At 43.8% G+C, this 15,736-nt stretch overlaps 1 protein-coding gene across 2 annotated transcripts in view; it reads left to right on the top strand.

Moving 5' to 3' along the window:
* The first annotated feature begins 413 nt into the window (after positions 1-413).
* The window catches only part of DUSP22 (dual specificity phosphatase 22), a 65,321-nt gene continuing 49,998 nt past the window's right edge, over positions 414-15,736 (top strand). Inside the window, exon 1 of one of the 2 annotated variants that reach the window (XM_044292817.1) lies at positions 414-612. In XM_044292817.1, coding sequence (XP_044148752.1) covers positions 592-612 — 21 coding nt within the window. In that variant the 5' untranslated portion in view covers positions 414-591. The remainder of the gene's footprint in view (positions 613-15,736) is intronic. The other variant, XM_044292818.1, reaches the window with a different exon arrangement.

Below are 15,736 nucleotides of genomic sequence, written 5' to 3'. Positions count from 1 at the left end.
GGGGGGGGGGGACTGTGAGGGCCTCTCAAAAAGAACTATGGTATTAGAGTTATCCAAAAATGGTGTAAAGGCAAATTGACTTAGTTGCCTTAGCAACCAATCAGATCCCACTTTTCATTTTTCAGAGCTTCTTTGCAAAATGAAAGGTGGCTCCTGATTGGTTGCTATGGGCAACTTTCGTTTTCAGCAGTATGCGTTTGTGGTGGCCTATTTGGAAAATGTTGAAAGGTGTGTGAAACAACCAAAGTGTGACCATGGCCTGATAGTTTTTATTCCCCTCTTCCAAGGATTTTCGGCAATTTTTGTGTCAGGTAGACTGAATGGCTGCGGACGCTAGTGAAGGTGCAGCCAGCGACCAGCAGATGTCAGTAACGAGCCTCAGCCAGTGGACTGGGAGTCAGCAGAGGAGGAGGCAGTGCAGGGAAGGCGGGCCCGGCACGAGCTGCTCCAGCTGTTACTGACTGATCACTGACAAGTCCCTGAGCCAGGGAAACCACAGCAGTCCTGATCCCGGGAGCGCCGGGCACACGTGTTCTATCCGCGGAAGGGCTGCAGGTGCTTTGCTGCGTGTAGTGCGCTCCGGTCACAGCCATGGGTAATGGAATGAACAAGGTACAGTACTGCATGGCTTCTATCTGCTTGCTTCTGTCTGTCCCACACAGCGCGTCCATGAGAAGACGGCCCCACCCTGTGGGAGATGGACTATCATGTAAATAGAAGGGCAGCAGCCATGACGAGCAGAGGTGACTACATAGCATGCGGGCACTTCCCTGTCTTGGGGTCCTCCCTGCTGGTGACCTCACTCAGGGGTGTGACTTGCATGGCTTCCTGGGACTAGAACTTCTTGGTGTTTCCTGTTGAGATCCAGGCCAGTGGACTGGTTGTCCCCTTACTCATGTCCTCAGTGACAGGTGACCCATGTCTTCATCCTTCTATGGAGCCTGTACTATAAAACATAATGGGAAATTACACGACTAGCAATTCCCCAATGAACACACACAGTCCTCTACATTGCTAAATCCTACAGTGATGAACTCCTCGCCCACAGGGTATCGGGTTCCACCGGCATGAAATCACCGGGACGATCCCTACAAACTATTAGGCCTCTTGGGCATGACTGTGGTTTGGGTCAGATGCGGACCCGTTCACTTCAATGGGTCCGTACAAGATGCGGACAGCACATGTCCGTTCCGCGGCCCTCCAGAAAACAGAACATGTCCTTTTCTTGCCCGTATCACAGACAAGGATAGGACCGCACTATTAAGGGCTGTGGACGATCCTTTCTGCAAAATGTGGAACACACACGGCTGGTATCCATAATTTGCGGACCACAAAACAACGGTTGTGTGCATGAACCCTTATACAGATATTACATTAAAAATATTTGGGTGTTAGGCATTGACCCAAGAATGCTACTTCATGGATGAAAATGTCTCCAGTTCTGCACCACATTCACACTTGAAGGCGTTCTTCGAGCTCCTCGGAAGTTCCTGGTAGGTTTTCTTTGGTGACATTGTGGTTATGAGGCTACTTTCACATCTGCGTTTTTGCTGGCTTCCGTCATGATAATACAACCGGTTGTATTATCTCTAAAATAGCCATGACGTCACTAAAACTATTGTAAGTCAATTGGGGACAGATCTGACAAGAAAACGACAAAAGCACGGATCCAGCATGACTCGCAATGTAAGTCATTGGAGACAGATCCATGCTTTTGTGTGCGGCATGGGAACGCAATGAAACTGAATGCATTCTGGTGCGTTCCCTTCAGTTCAGTTTTGTCCCTATTGACAATGAATGGGGACAAAACTGAAGCGTTTTCCTCCTCTATTGAGACCCTATGATGGATCTTAATAGCAGAAAGGGAAAGTGCAGTTTTGAAAGTAGCCTGACTCCAGCACGTGGCCCCTATAACGGTAAATTCAGATGTGGCGAAACAACACCATGGAACATCCTGCAGATTGCAGTGAATCCGGCGTCCATGTGTGGACTTTCCGGTAGGTTGTGCTGCGGTACAGATTTCCCCCTATACTGCCGTGAACATTGATGAATCTGTGCAGAATTTTTCAGCTACTGTACGTGCAGATAGTGTTATGAAAACTGCATCCACATGTATTGCACGCTAAGGGTCCATTCACACGTCCGCGAATGGGTCCGCATCCGTTCCGCAATATCGGGAACGGGTGCGGACCGATTCATTCTCTATGGGACTGGAAGAGATGCGGAGAGCACACAATGTGCTCTCCTCATCCACATTTCCGGAGCGCGCCCCCGAACTTCCGGCCCACGGCTCCGAAAAAAAATAGAACATGTCCTATTCTTGTCCGCAATTGCAGGACAAGAATAGGACATGTTCTATTTTTTTTTTCGGAGCCGTGGGCCGGAAGTTCGGGGGCGCGCTCCGGAAATGTGGATGAGGAGAGCACATTGTGTGCTCTCCGCATCTCTTCCAGTCCCATAGAGAATGAATCGGTCCGCACCCGTTCCCGATGAAAAACTGCAACAAAACCGCATGTATTACAAGCGGTTTTTGCTGCAGAAAAGCCAGGAGATTCCCCCTCTCCAATTGCAAGGGAGAAGTCCACTGGATAAATTGACTTTCTGTGGATTTCAAATCTGCAATACCGCAACTAGGGGTGCACCGAAATGAAAATTCTGGTCCGAAACCGAAAATTCAGGATGCCCTTGACCGAAAACCGAAACTGCCTTTTTGCCCAAATACTTTTAAAATACTTTTTTTTTTATGATATTTATAACAGTGCCATCCACAGACCCCCACCCACCCCATAACAGTGCCATCCACAGACCCCCACCCACCCCATAACAGTGCCATCCACAGACCCCCACCCACCCCATAACAGTGCCATCCACAGACCCCCCCCCCCCCCCCCCATTGCCGCTCCAGTACAGACTAGTTATAAAATGTGTACAATTAATAAGGATTCTATTAATGAGGCCCCCTCTGCAGTAGAACATTCAATATAGCCACATCCTACTCACAGGTCTGTGCTGGCCGGCCGGGCAGACGAGCGGCAGCGTCACGACTGACGTCACATGCCTGCGCCGCCTCCTTCATTCAGAAAGTAGGCCGGGCACATGACGTCAGTCGTGACGCTGCCGCTCGTCTGCCCGGCCGGCCCTGCATTAAGATAACAGCCCTGTGAGTAGGATGGATATATTGAATGTTCTACTGCAGAGGGGGCCTCATGAATAGAATCCTTATTAATTATACACATTTTATAACTACTGGAGCTGGGGGCCGGAGAACAGTGAACGCACCGGCCCCCAGCTCCTCCTCCCAGTCCCTCCCCGCTGATACATCGCAGCCTGCGATGCTGGAGCATGGCAGGCTGCGATGTCAAAAGGTGGCGGAACGCCGTTCCGGTGCGTTCCGCCAGAAAAAAAGCCCTGTATATAACCAACCATATTTTTCTGCCGATATGTACCAATATCGGCCGAAATGGATCAGGCCCATTTTCGGCCGATATTTTTGGCCGCCGGAATTTCGGTGCACCCCTAACCGCAATTTTTCTGCTGCAATTTTTAATGAGAAAATTTAGAAATGCTCATCCACTTTGCTGGTACTGTACAGCGCCAATCAGTCACGCCCGACCCCGGCTTGAACAAAGCCTCAGAAATTCCGCCACACCTTAAAGGGGTTTTCCCATGAATAATGTAAGAAATTAAAATCGCATACTGTACTACATGACATTCTCTTTCTAACAAACTTAGAACCAGCCCTGTACCTCACATCGATCCAGAGATCTCCATTCATTGCTCCAATAGGTCTTCTAGATGTATTTAAGGCTGGTAGCTCGGGGGGGACAAGTCCTTTCTGCTGACACTGGTTTCAGTTGATGGATTGAATGGAGCATGTGCTTCCATCTCAGTGAGCAGGACATAGAAATAGGAAAAAGAACAAACAGCAGGTTTCATTGAATAAGTAGCTGTACGCAATTTTTTTAATTGCATGCAGTTACAAAAGTATTTGGATCCAGGTGCTGGTTTGAGAAATGTAGAATATTTTTTTTGTGGGACAATCCTGTTTACACACAGTTGCAAAACTTTCCCCACTAAAATCAGATCTGTACAATTCCTCCAAGGCACACCATTTTTATTTTCCTGCCTGAATCCTTCCTGAAAAAAAAATGCCATAATCCATTGTTAGGGAGCGTAGGTGCCCTGTGCTTATATTGTGGGTGGAAAACAGCAGGTCCGCAGTATATGGGCAACGGCCGTGTGCACTCCGAATCACAGATGCAGACCCATTGACTTGAATGAGCCTGCAGTCCTCAAGATACGGTGAAGAGCGGAGGCATGGATTGGAAGCCCATGGGAACCCTATGGAGTGCTTCTGTGGGGTTTCTCTCCGTGCCTCCGCACCGCAAAAACATGTTCTATTTTTTTCGCGGTGCAGAACATATCTTGCAGATCATGGCCCTATTCACGTGAATGGTACCCGTGCATTGCAGACCGCTATTTGAACCCTTAGGCTGCATTCACACATTTCCGTGTTTTGGACCGGCAACAATAGGCACCAGCCATTACTGGCCGGAAGGGGGGCACTGGGGCACATTACTGGCCGGAAGGGGGGCACAGTATGGGGGGGAAATTACTATGTGCAGGCAGTGTGGGGCATATTACTACTGTCGGGCAGTGAGGGGGCAAGTTACTACTGTGGGGGCAGTGAGAGGGATTATTATGTCAGGGCCGCGTAGGTAAATTGCTACTGTGGGGGCAGTATGGGGGGGAAATTATTATGTAGGGGCTATGTGAGGGGAAATTACTATGTGGGGGCAGTGTGTTTGGGGGAAAATTACTATTGGGGAGGCACTGTAGGAGCATTTCTATTACAGGGACATATTAGGGGACATTATTTTTGGGGACACAATACAGGCATTATTACCTGGAGCACAATCTAGGGTTTATTATTATTACTGGGGGCACTCTAGGGGGCATTTATAATAGCTGTAGACACTATAGGGACATTTTTTCTACTGGGGTCGCTTTTTTCAGCAGTATAGTAACTGGGGCATTGGAGAGCACAATGGTCACAGTATTGGGAGTGACAGCAGGGGATTTTGTAGAGACAAAATGTGGCTGAAAGAATTTGTCATGGTGGTCTGGGTCAAATGGAGGAGAAGAGGAAAGAGAAGGTCTACATGACAGAAGATGTTACTGGATGTAAGAGGTATGTAGTGCTGACTTTTCAGTTTAGGAGAAAATGGCTCCTGGTTATTCTTTTAGTCTGGAGCACTATGCCCTATCTTGGTGTACTATCAGCGCTGAATCCCATTGAAATTAATAGGAAGCAGAAAAAAGTCCAGGTGTTTTTTGTGTTTTTGGTGCAGATGTGCTTCAAAAACCTGAAGCTGAAAATTCTGCTTTGTATTGAGCCCATTGGTTAAAAAGCATGTAAAAAAGCATGAAACACTTTTTTTGCACTGAAAAGACATGTGGATTCCACGCAGATTTTTTTTAAAGCGTGTTTTTCAAAATAAGTCGTGTGAACTGGCCCTAAGCTCTCTAGACAAGAGTGCAGTGTTTAAAGATATGCCAACTTTATCAAACGCTGTAAATTTGGTGCAAGGTAAGGCAAGGCAGACTCAAGAAAAACTGACTTAAAAAGTTCCCCTTGTGATAAATCCGCTGTCAAGAGCCCTAAAGTACAGAGGATGTAGTCACAGGAAGTGGATTTTAACCTACTGTACCTCAGACTCCCTGTAGACATTGCAGTTACCAAAAATACCTGCCAGATAAGTGGCAAGCACGTTCCTGATGTATCTATTAGGACAAAAGCTAAAAAAACGCTGTTGCTGTGTGTGTAAAAAATGTCAGTGAACACCTTACCTGGTCTTATGCATAGCACATTGCATGTCGCATATGACATCCCCCCCCATCTTCCAGACCAGCCTCAAGTCAGTGGACTTTCTTTGCTTTTTCTTATGGAATCTTTGAAAGGACAGATAACATAGTAACATAGTACATAAGGCCGAAAAAAGACATTTGTCCATCCAGTTCGGCCTGTTATCCCGCAAGTTGATCCAGAGGAAGACCCCTCTCTAGTAGCTATAGCCTGTAATATTATTAAGCTCCAGAAATACATCCAGGCCCCTCTTGAATTCCTTTATTGTACTCACCATCACCACCTCCTCAGGCAGAGAGTTCCATAGTCTCACTGCTCTTACCGTAAAGAATCCTTTTCTATGTTTGTGTACAAACCTTCTTTCCTCCAGGCGCAGAGGATGTCCCCTCGTCACAGTCACAGTCCTGGGGGTAAATAGATGATGGGATAGATCTCTGTACTGACCCTTGATATATTTATACATATTAATTAGATCTCCCCTCAGTCGTCTTTTTTCTAAAGTGAATAACTCTAATTTTGATAATCTTTCAGGGTACTGTAGTTGCCCCATTCCAGTTATTACTTTAGTTGCCCTCCTCTGGACCTTCTCCAGCTCTGCTATGTCTGCCTTGTTTACAGGAGCCCAGAACTGTACACAGTATTCCATGTGTGGTCTGACTAATGATTTGTAAAGTGGTAGGACTATGTTCTTATCACGGGAATCTATGCCCCTTCTGATGCAACCCATTATCTTGTTGGCCTTGGCAGCAGCTGCCTGACACTGGTTTTTGCAGCTTAGTTTGCTGTTTATTAAAATTCCTAGATCCTTTTCCATGTCAGTGTTACCGAGTGTTTTACCATTTAGTATGTACGGTTGACTTGCATTTTTCCTTCCCATGTGCATAACTTTACATTTATCAGTGTTAAACCCCATCTGCCACTTATCTGCCCAAGCCTCCAGTCTATCCAGATCCCTCTGTAGTAGTATACTGTCCTCATCAGTGTAAATTACTTTACACAGTTTAGTGTCATCTGCGAAAATTGATACTTTACTATGCAAGCCTTCTACAAGATCATTAATAAATATATTGAAGAGAATAGGGCCCAATACTGACCCCTGAGGTACCCCACTAGTGACAGTGACCCAATCTGAGTGTGTACCGTTAATAACCACCCTCTGTTTTCTATCATTGAGCCAGTTACTTACCCACTTACAGACGTTTTCTCCCAGTCCGAGCATTCTCATTTTATATACTAACCTTTTATGTGGTACAGTGTCAAATGCTTTGGAGAAGTCCAGATATACGACATCCATTGATTCGCCGCTGTCAAGTCTAGAACTTACCTCCTCATAGAAACTGATTAAATTAGTCTGACATGACCGATCCCTCACGAAGCCATGCTGATATGGCGTTATTTGCTTATTTCTGTTGAGATGCTCTAATATAGCATCTCTCAGAAAACCTTCAAACAGTTTACCCACAACAGATGTTAAACTTACCGGCCTATAGTTTCCAGGGTCTGTTTTTGGCCCCTTTTTGAATATTGGCACCACATATGCCATGCGCCAATCCTGTGGGACATTCCCTTTAAATGCTGTGGCCTGTGTCCTCACAGCATTTAAAGGGAACCTGTCACCGGGATTTTGTGTATAGAGCTGAGGACAACAGGTTGCTAGATGGCCGCTAGCACATCCGCAATACCCAGTCCCCATAGCTCTGTGTGCTTATATTGTATAAAAAATAAATAAAATAAAAATGATTTGATACATATGCAAATTAAACTGAGATGAGTCCTGTATGTGAGATGAGTCAGGGACAGGACTCCTCTAAGGTTAATTTATATGTATCAAATAGTTTTTTTTACACAATAAAAGCACACAGAGCTATGGGGACTGGGTATTGCGGATGTGCTAGCGGCCATCTAGCAACCCATGTCCTCAGCTCTATACACAAAATCCTGGTGACAGGTTCCTTTTAAAGGGGTTCACTGGGCTTCAGCCCCTGTGGAGGAAAGATTATTTCCTCTGTACTTGTCTTCCATTGCACCCCTGATGCCGCCATGTCCGCTGTGATTGGACTGGCTGCTGACTCTTCCACTCGGGTCCCGACCAGATGTATTCCCGAGTTTTTCTGTTCAGCTGCATCTGGACGGCACCCAAGAGAAGAGCCTGCAGCCAGTCTGAGCGAAGCTGCACAGGGGGTGCTACATATATAGAAAATCTTTCCTCCACAGGGTCTGAACAACCCGGGGAACCCTTTAGGCCTCTTTCACACGAGGGCTCCGGATGCGTTAAGTGAAACTCGCACCATTTTGCAAGCAAATTCAGTCAGTTTTGTCTGCGATTGCATTCAGTTTTTTCCGCACGGGAGCAATGCGTTTTGATTCGTTTTTTCACGCACATGATAAAAAAACTGAAGGTTTACAAACATCATCTCTTGGCAACCATCAGTGAAAAATGCATTGCATCCGCACTTGCTTGCGGATGCAATGCGTTTTTCACTGAAGCCCCATTCACTTCAATAGGGCCAGGGCTGCATGAAAAACGCTGAATATAGAACATGCTGCGTTTTTCTCGCAACGCAGAACAGTTGTGTGAAAAAAAATGTTCATGTACACAGACCCATTGAAATGAATGGGTCAGGATTCAGTGCAGGTGCTGTGTGTTCCCGTCACGCGTTGCACCCGCGCGGAAAACTCGCTCATGTGAAAAGGGGCCTTAAGATCTCACTACTTTTTAATGTTTCAGTGGTCAGAAGTGTAGGTTAAAGCTCCTAGCCAAAATGCCAAATCGTTAACGTCCCCCAATATACCATTTAATAACTAACACTGGCGGTTTCTTAATGTCAGAAGGTCTTTTGGACCTCCACAGTCCTGGGAGCAACTGCTTCTTCTGCACTCTCTATAGCTAGGCCCTTCTTCAAGTGCATCACGTGGTACAATTGCTTGGTGGCCAGGTAACTTGAGTTAGTAATAATTGGTATCATGGTATTATAAGCATGGCATTAGTGGAGAGTTGGCACATCTCTGCAGCATGTATCATCAACCACTTGTGGTTATCGTATCCTCAACATTGACCTGCATGCTCGACGCAAAGGCAGAGTTGGTGAATGAAGCTTTTCTGCTTGGCATGGGTAAGCTGCTCCAGGTTTGTCTTCCCTAAGGAGTTTGATAGTACATTCCTTTTTTAACAGCTTGATGTCCTTACGCTCACTTGTAGCACCATGTGCTGCTTTAGCTTTTGTTGAAATACAATACTCTGCATACCCGGCCAAGCAATGGCATGTTGAAAGCTGAGCTGCCCAACAGCTGAAGTACTGCCTGTAAGGGTACTTTCACACTAGCGTCTTTGTTTTCCGGTATTGAGTTCCGTTACAGGGGCTCAATACTGGGAAAAAAACTGATCAGTTTTATCCTAATGCATTCTGAATGGAGAGCAATCTGTTCAGGATGCATCAGTTCAGTCCCTCTTATGTTTTTTGGGTGGAGAAAATACTGCCGCATGCTGCATTTTTCTCTCTGGCCAAAAATCCTGAACACTTGCCGGTATGCTGGGTCTGGTATTAATTTCCTTTGAAATGCATTCATATCGGATCCGTTCCTAAGTGTTCCGGCAAAATGGATCCAGAGGATAGGTCATCAGTATTGAAATCTCAGAAAACTCCTTCAAACATTGCCTACTGTTAAAGGGGTTTTCCGAGATTCAGATATTTCAAAAAGTTAAATTTTAAACAAAAAGGCATGCGCAGGATCTCCGAATGTCAGGGGACAGGAAAATGCCGCCCAGCGAAGTGAATACTAATGAGATGGCCGTGTCTAAGGATCCGGCAGTTGGGGCGCGGGCTGGGCACAAATGCGGCACAAAGAACGCCCCTTGGGCAGAAAGGACAGGTGATTATAAAGATTATTTTTAACGTTTTATAATGCGCACAGGGATAATACTTGGTTTTGATGAGAGGGGTCTGAGTGCTGAGACCCCCACTGATCGCTAGAATGAGTAGAGCAAAGCACTCATATAGTGCTCTCTCCCCCCACTGCAGTAATTGGGACGGAGAAGGGCTTACAGACTTCTACTGACCATGTCCCTTGCCGTGAGGAGAGAGAATTTGTTACATAAGCCCTTCTCTCTCCTCGTTCTAGTGATCGGTGGGGGTCTCGGCACTCTGACACCAACTGTCACAATTTTTGACAAGTCACTTTGACATATCATATGTTTTTGGAAAGGTCAGTGACCTTTAATGAAAAGTTGCCATGCATGAAGTCGCACTTCTTCCAGGAACAAGGACTGGCCCCCCCAATTTTCAGTGCTCTAATCCATACCAGTCTCGCCTTTCTGGTTTAACTAGTTATTGTGCCTTGAAAGTGTTGGGAAAACTTGTCTAAGTGTTTAAAAAATTTTTTTATTTATTAATCACATTTTGCCCAAGAAACTCTTGTACTGTATGAGGCCTGCTGTGCAAATTATAGTCACCTTTTTAAATGAAGACTGATATTAATAGCAGATATTGCTTATAAGTGGCAGTTCCTTTTTTACATGGGGATATGGGTATATGTTACATTTTCACAATTTGATGAAGGAGGACTATTAGGGACTCTGCAAGGGGCCTATATTTTTTACAACACTACAGTTACGCGGTTTTGTAGGTTAGAGTTGATTCTTTTTACTAGCGTACATCTTTGTTGCCATACACTATAGAGTAAGTGATGAGGACACTTGGGGGCTATTTTTATATTCTGGTAGTTACTTAAAAATAGAACTGAGCTCCACCTTCAGTGCTCCAGTTTTCTCTAAATGTGAAGTAACATTAGGTTAAAACACATTCCTAGCATGGGTCTCTGGAGCAGCTATGTACAGACTGAAAGAAACGCCCCAGTGATTTTTATTTATTTATTATTATAATTATTTTTTTTATTTTTTTACTACATAGTGCAACATAAGCTATTATTAAATGGGTTACCCCAATATTTAAAGGGGTTATCTGAGTCTGGAAATGCCCCCCCCCCCCCCCCCATATGCCTGGGCCCCTCACACTGATTTCACTTACCTGGCTCCCCACCTCCTGCCAGGTAAGTAGAATCGTGTGAGGAGCGTTTGGGGCGGCATTTCCAGCCTTGGATAATCCCTGTAAAGGAGTTATCAAAACTATAAAACATGCCCCTCATATAGATTATACTTACACTGGTCCCCACATGGCCGCCGCTGCATCTCCCCCTTGCACGGATCAAAACATCTGGTGATGAGGGGGGCCCATCAGTACTTCAAGCCCAGAGAACCCCCAGAAATGCGTTTTAATGACTGATCTGTCAGATAATCTGTCTTGACATTTTTTTTTACGCTGAACATAACAGAGCAGCCAGCAATGTATGTGAAAACATAAAGGTGAAGAATTTTTAATTAAGACCTATTGGGGAAAAAAATGTTTTGACACCAATATATTTACAATGTAAGGCTGCGTTCACACGGGCGAGATTTCCGCGCGGGTGCAATGCAGTAGGTGAACGCATTGCACCTGCACTGAATCCTGACCCATTCATTTCAATGGGGCTGTGTACATGAGCGTTTTTTTTTCATGCATCACTTCTGCAATGCTTTAAAATCGCAGCATGTTCTATATTCTGCGTTTTTCACGCAGCCCTGGCCCCATAGAAGTGAATGGGGCTGCGTTAATAACGCATTGCATCTGCAAGCAAGTGCGGATGCAATGCGTTTTTCACTGATGGTTGCTAGGAGATGTTGTTTGTAAACCTTCAGTTTTTTATCACACGCGTGAAAAACGCATCAAAACGCATTGCACCCGCGTGGAAAAAACTGAACAACTAAACGCAATTGCAGCCAAAACTGACTGAACTTGCTTGCAAAATGGTGCGAGTTTAACTGAACGCACCCTGAACGCATCCGGACCTAATCTGTCACGCTCGTGTGAACTCAGCCTAAGAGGAAAATGCATTTCAAGGATGTCCATAGCCAATAAAGTCATCACTGCCTGTGTGTCTCGTCTGGAGTGCGGTGAAGCTTGTGACCCAGGGTCCACAGACTAGTGCAGGACCTTGTAGGTGTGTCTCCTCTGACAGTTGTGTGGTGGCGACACACCTTGCCAACACTACACCGACACCCTGTGCATACAGGACAGAAACGTGAGAAATACCTGCTCAGCAAAGTGAGGTGTCGCAGTAAATAGTTAAACCCCATGAGATGATTTCATACTTCTGGTTGATGCTGCCTAGTCACTATGATGTGTAGTTCTGAAAATAGTCTTCTCGGTGTCACCGCGCAGTTAATCACATATGCCGTCTGGCATATTTAAAAGCATTCCTCCCTTGTATGTTGATCTGGTTGTGAGGATACTAAATCGTTGCTACGGCTAGAGGAAGCATTCGGCCATGGTGGATGCCCATTTATTTATAATCGGAGACACAAAGAAACATTTAGCATTTTTCTTGCAGTGCAGGATTTGCTTGCTACGGCATCACAAGTTTATGCAAAATACTTTAAGCTTTTTGGAAAATTATTTCGCATTTTGTGACCAAAGAAAGTACAGTAAAACAACATGGAATGCATCCACTGCTACTGGTAATAAAGGCTTATTTAATATTGGGATAATAAAATGCATAGGGTCTTCATGCACACGACCGTATTTTGAATCCGAGTCAGATCCGCATTTTTTGCAGATGGCACATGGATCCATTAATTTCTATGGGTCTGCAAAAAAAGGTCGTCGGTGTTCTGTCCGCATCCATATATCCGTTCTGCAATTTATAGGACATGCCCTGTTTACATTGTGGAGGAGAATAAACCTTTCTATTGATGGTAGTGAATGCACATGGAAGGTATTTATATTTTGTGGATCAGTGGTTTGCCGTTCAAAATACAGATATGGTTGTGTGCATGAGGCCTCAGAAAGAAACATGTAACACGGTGATGAGACTTAAGCGAATTGAGCTTCAGATCATGGGTCCAAAGTTGTTTTGCTCAAAAACCTTTGTGGTTACCCCTTCAGGACCCTGCCATTTTTCACCTTAAGGACCAGGCCAGAAAATTTGACGTGTCACTTTATGTGGTAATAACTTTGGAACGCTTTTACTTATCCAAGCCATTCTGAGTTTGTGCTCTCGTGACACATTGTACTTCATGACAGTGGTAAATTTCAGTCAAATTTGTAAAAAAATTTATTAAAAAAAAGACCAAATTTACAAAAGATTGTAAAAAGTCGCAACTTTCCAAATTTTATTTTCTCTGCTTTTAAAACAGATAGTGATAGTTATTACTTTACATTTCCCATATGTCTACTTTATGTTTTGGATCATTTTGTGAATGGCATTTTATTTTTTGGGGACGTTAGAAGGTTTAGAAGCAAGTCTTGAAATTTTTAAAAAAATTCCCAAACCCACTTTTTAAGGACCAGTTCAGGTCTGAAGTCACTTTGTGAGGGTTACATGATAGAAACCACCCAAAAATGGGTGGTTTCCCCATTTTACTAACTACACCCCTCAAGGTATTCAAAACTGATTTTACAAACTTTAACCCTTTTAGGTGTTCCTCAAGAATTAAAGGAAAATGTAGATGACATTTCAGAATTTCACTTTTTTGGCAGATTTTTCATTTTTTCCAGTAACAAAGCAAGGGTTAACAGCCAAACAAAACTCAATATTTATTTTCCTGGTTCTGTAGTTTACAAAAACACCCCATTTGTGATCTTAAACTGCTGTATTGGCACACGGTAGGGCGCAGAAGGAAAGGAGCGCCATAAGTTTTTGGAGGGCAGATTTCACTGGGATAATTTTAAGTTGCCATGTCACATTTGAAGACCCCCTGATGCACCCATAGAGTAGAAATTCCCAAAAATTTACCCCATTTTGGAAACTATGGGATAAGCTGGCAGTTTTGTTCGTACTATTTTAGGGTACAGATGATTTTTGGTTGCTCTATATTATACTTTTTGTGAGGCAAGGTAACAAAAAATAGCTGTTTGGGCACCATTTTTATTTTTTGTTATTTACAACGTTCTTCGGAAAGGTTCGATCATGCGCTATCTTTATAGAGCAGGTTGTTATGGACACGGCAATACCACATTATTTTGGGTTGTTTGTTTCAGTTTTACATAATAAAGCATTTTTGTAAAATTTTGTTAGGGTCTCCATATTCTGAAAGCCTTTTTTTTTTTGGGCGACTGTCTTATGTAGGGGCTCCTTTTTTTTTTTTTTTTTAGGATGAGAAGACTGTTTGATTTGTACTATTTTAGGGTGCATATGACTTTTTGATCGCTTGGTATTACACTTTTTGTGATGTAAGGTGACAAAAAAATTGCTTTAACAGTTTTTATTTATTTTTTTACGGTGTCCATCTGAGGGGTTAGTTCATGTGATATTTTTATACAGCAGGTTGTTAAGAATGTGGCAATACCTAATACCTACTTTAAAAAAAAAAATACATTTAACACAATAAAAGCATTTTTGAAACAAAATCATGTTTTAGTGTCTCCATAGTCTGAGAGCTATAGTTGTTTTTTTGTTTTTTTTGTGTGCGCGATTGTCTTCAGTAGGGGCAATTTTTTTGCGAGATGAGGTGACTATTAGATTGGTACTATTTTGGGGGGCATATACCTTTTTGATCGCTTAGTGTTGCACTTTTAGTACCAAATATGTCTGTATTTCTCTATTATTTATTCATTTTTTTGAAACTTTATTTTTTTTATTATGAAGAACACTTTTATTATTTTTTTTTATTTTTTTTACTTTTTATTTTTGTCCCGCTCTGGTACATCAACTTCTGGGGTCTGATCCCCCTCTGCAATGCATTACAATACATCCTGCCTAAGGGCTGGATCTCAAAGGCTGCCTTCTCTGCCATCGGGTCCCCGTCACTGCAGCGCTGGGACCTGATAGGGAATCGGAGGGCACCCGTACCCTCCACAAACCCGGTGCATGCTGCGGTCAAAGCATACAAGGGGTTAATACGCCGACATCTGTGTTTTCACCGATGCGGGCATATGCAGCAGGGATCTGGCTGTCAGTGACTGCCGGACCCCTGCCGCTGATCGGGCGGGTGCAGCACCTGCACCCGCCCGATCAGCCCGCCGTACATGTACGGCACTGGTTCTTAAGTCACGTTCACCAGCGCCGTACATGTAAGGCACAGGTCCTTAAGGTCCCTTTCACACGAGCGAGTTTTCCGCACGGGTGCAATGCGTGACGTGAACGCATAGCACCCGCACTGAATCCTGACCCATTCATTTCAATGGGTCTGTGTACATGAGCGTTGTTTTTTCACGCCTCAGTTCTGCGTTGCGTGAAAATAGCAGCATGTTCTATATTCAGCGAAATATTATTATTATTTTTTTTTTAAGTTTCCTGCCTTCCCAGAGCCATAACTTTTTTTTTTTTTTTTTTTTTTTCTCTTTCACATAGCTTTATGAGGGCTTGTTTTTTGCTGGACAAGTTGTACTTTCTAATGCCACCATTTAACATTTAATATTGTAGAGGATGTAGTGGGAAGCGGGAAAAAATTTCAAATGTGGTGGAATTGAAAAAAAAAATAAATATTCCACTATAGTTTTACAGGTTTTTTTTTGGGGGGTGTTCACTATGCGGTAAAACTGACTTGTGCTCTTCATTCTTCAAGTCAGTACGGTTACAACGATACCACATATGTAAACATTTTTTTTTTCTTTTCATCGCCATATTCTGACCCCCATAACATTTTTATAGTTACCGGTATGTCTTTTTGTGGAACAATCTGTAGTCTTGAAGTAGTTTTGATTAAAACTATTTTGGGGGTGTGCATGACATTTTGCTCACTTTTTATGCAATTTTCTTGGGAGGTAAAGTGATAAAAAAATGGCGAATTGGACTTTTAGTTTTTTTCCGTTACGCCATTCACCGTATGGGATGACG

The sequence above is a fragment of the Bufo gargarizans genome, chromosome 5 (genome assembly GCF_014858855.1).
Source record: "Bufo gargarizans isolate SCDJY-AF-19 chromosome 5, ASM1485885v1, whole genome shotgun sequence".
Lineage (NCBI taxonomy): Eukaryota > Metazoa > Chordata > Amphibia > Anura > Bufonidae > Bufo > Bufo gargarizans.
The sequence above is the reverse complement of the archived record's forward strand: the minus strand, read 5'-3'. Positions and strand labels throughout refer to the sequence as shown.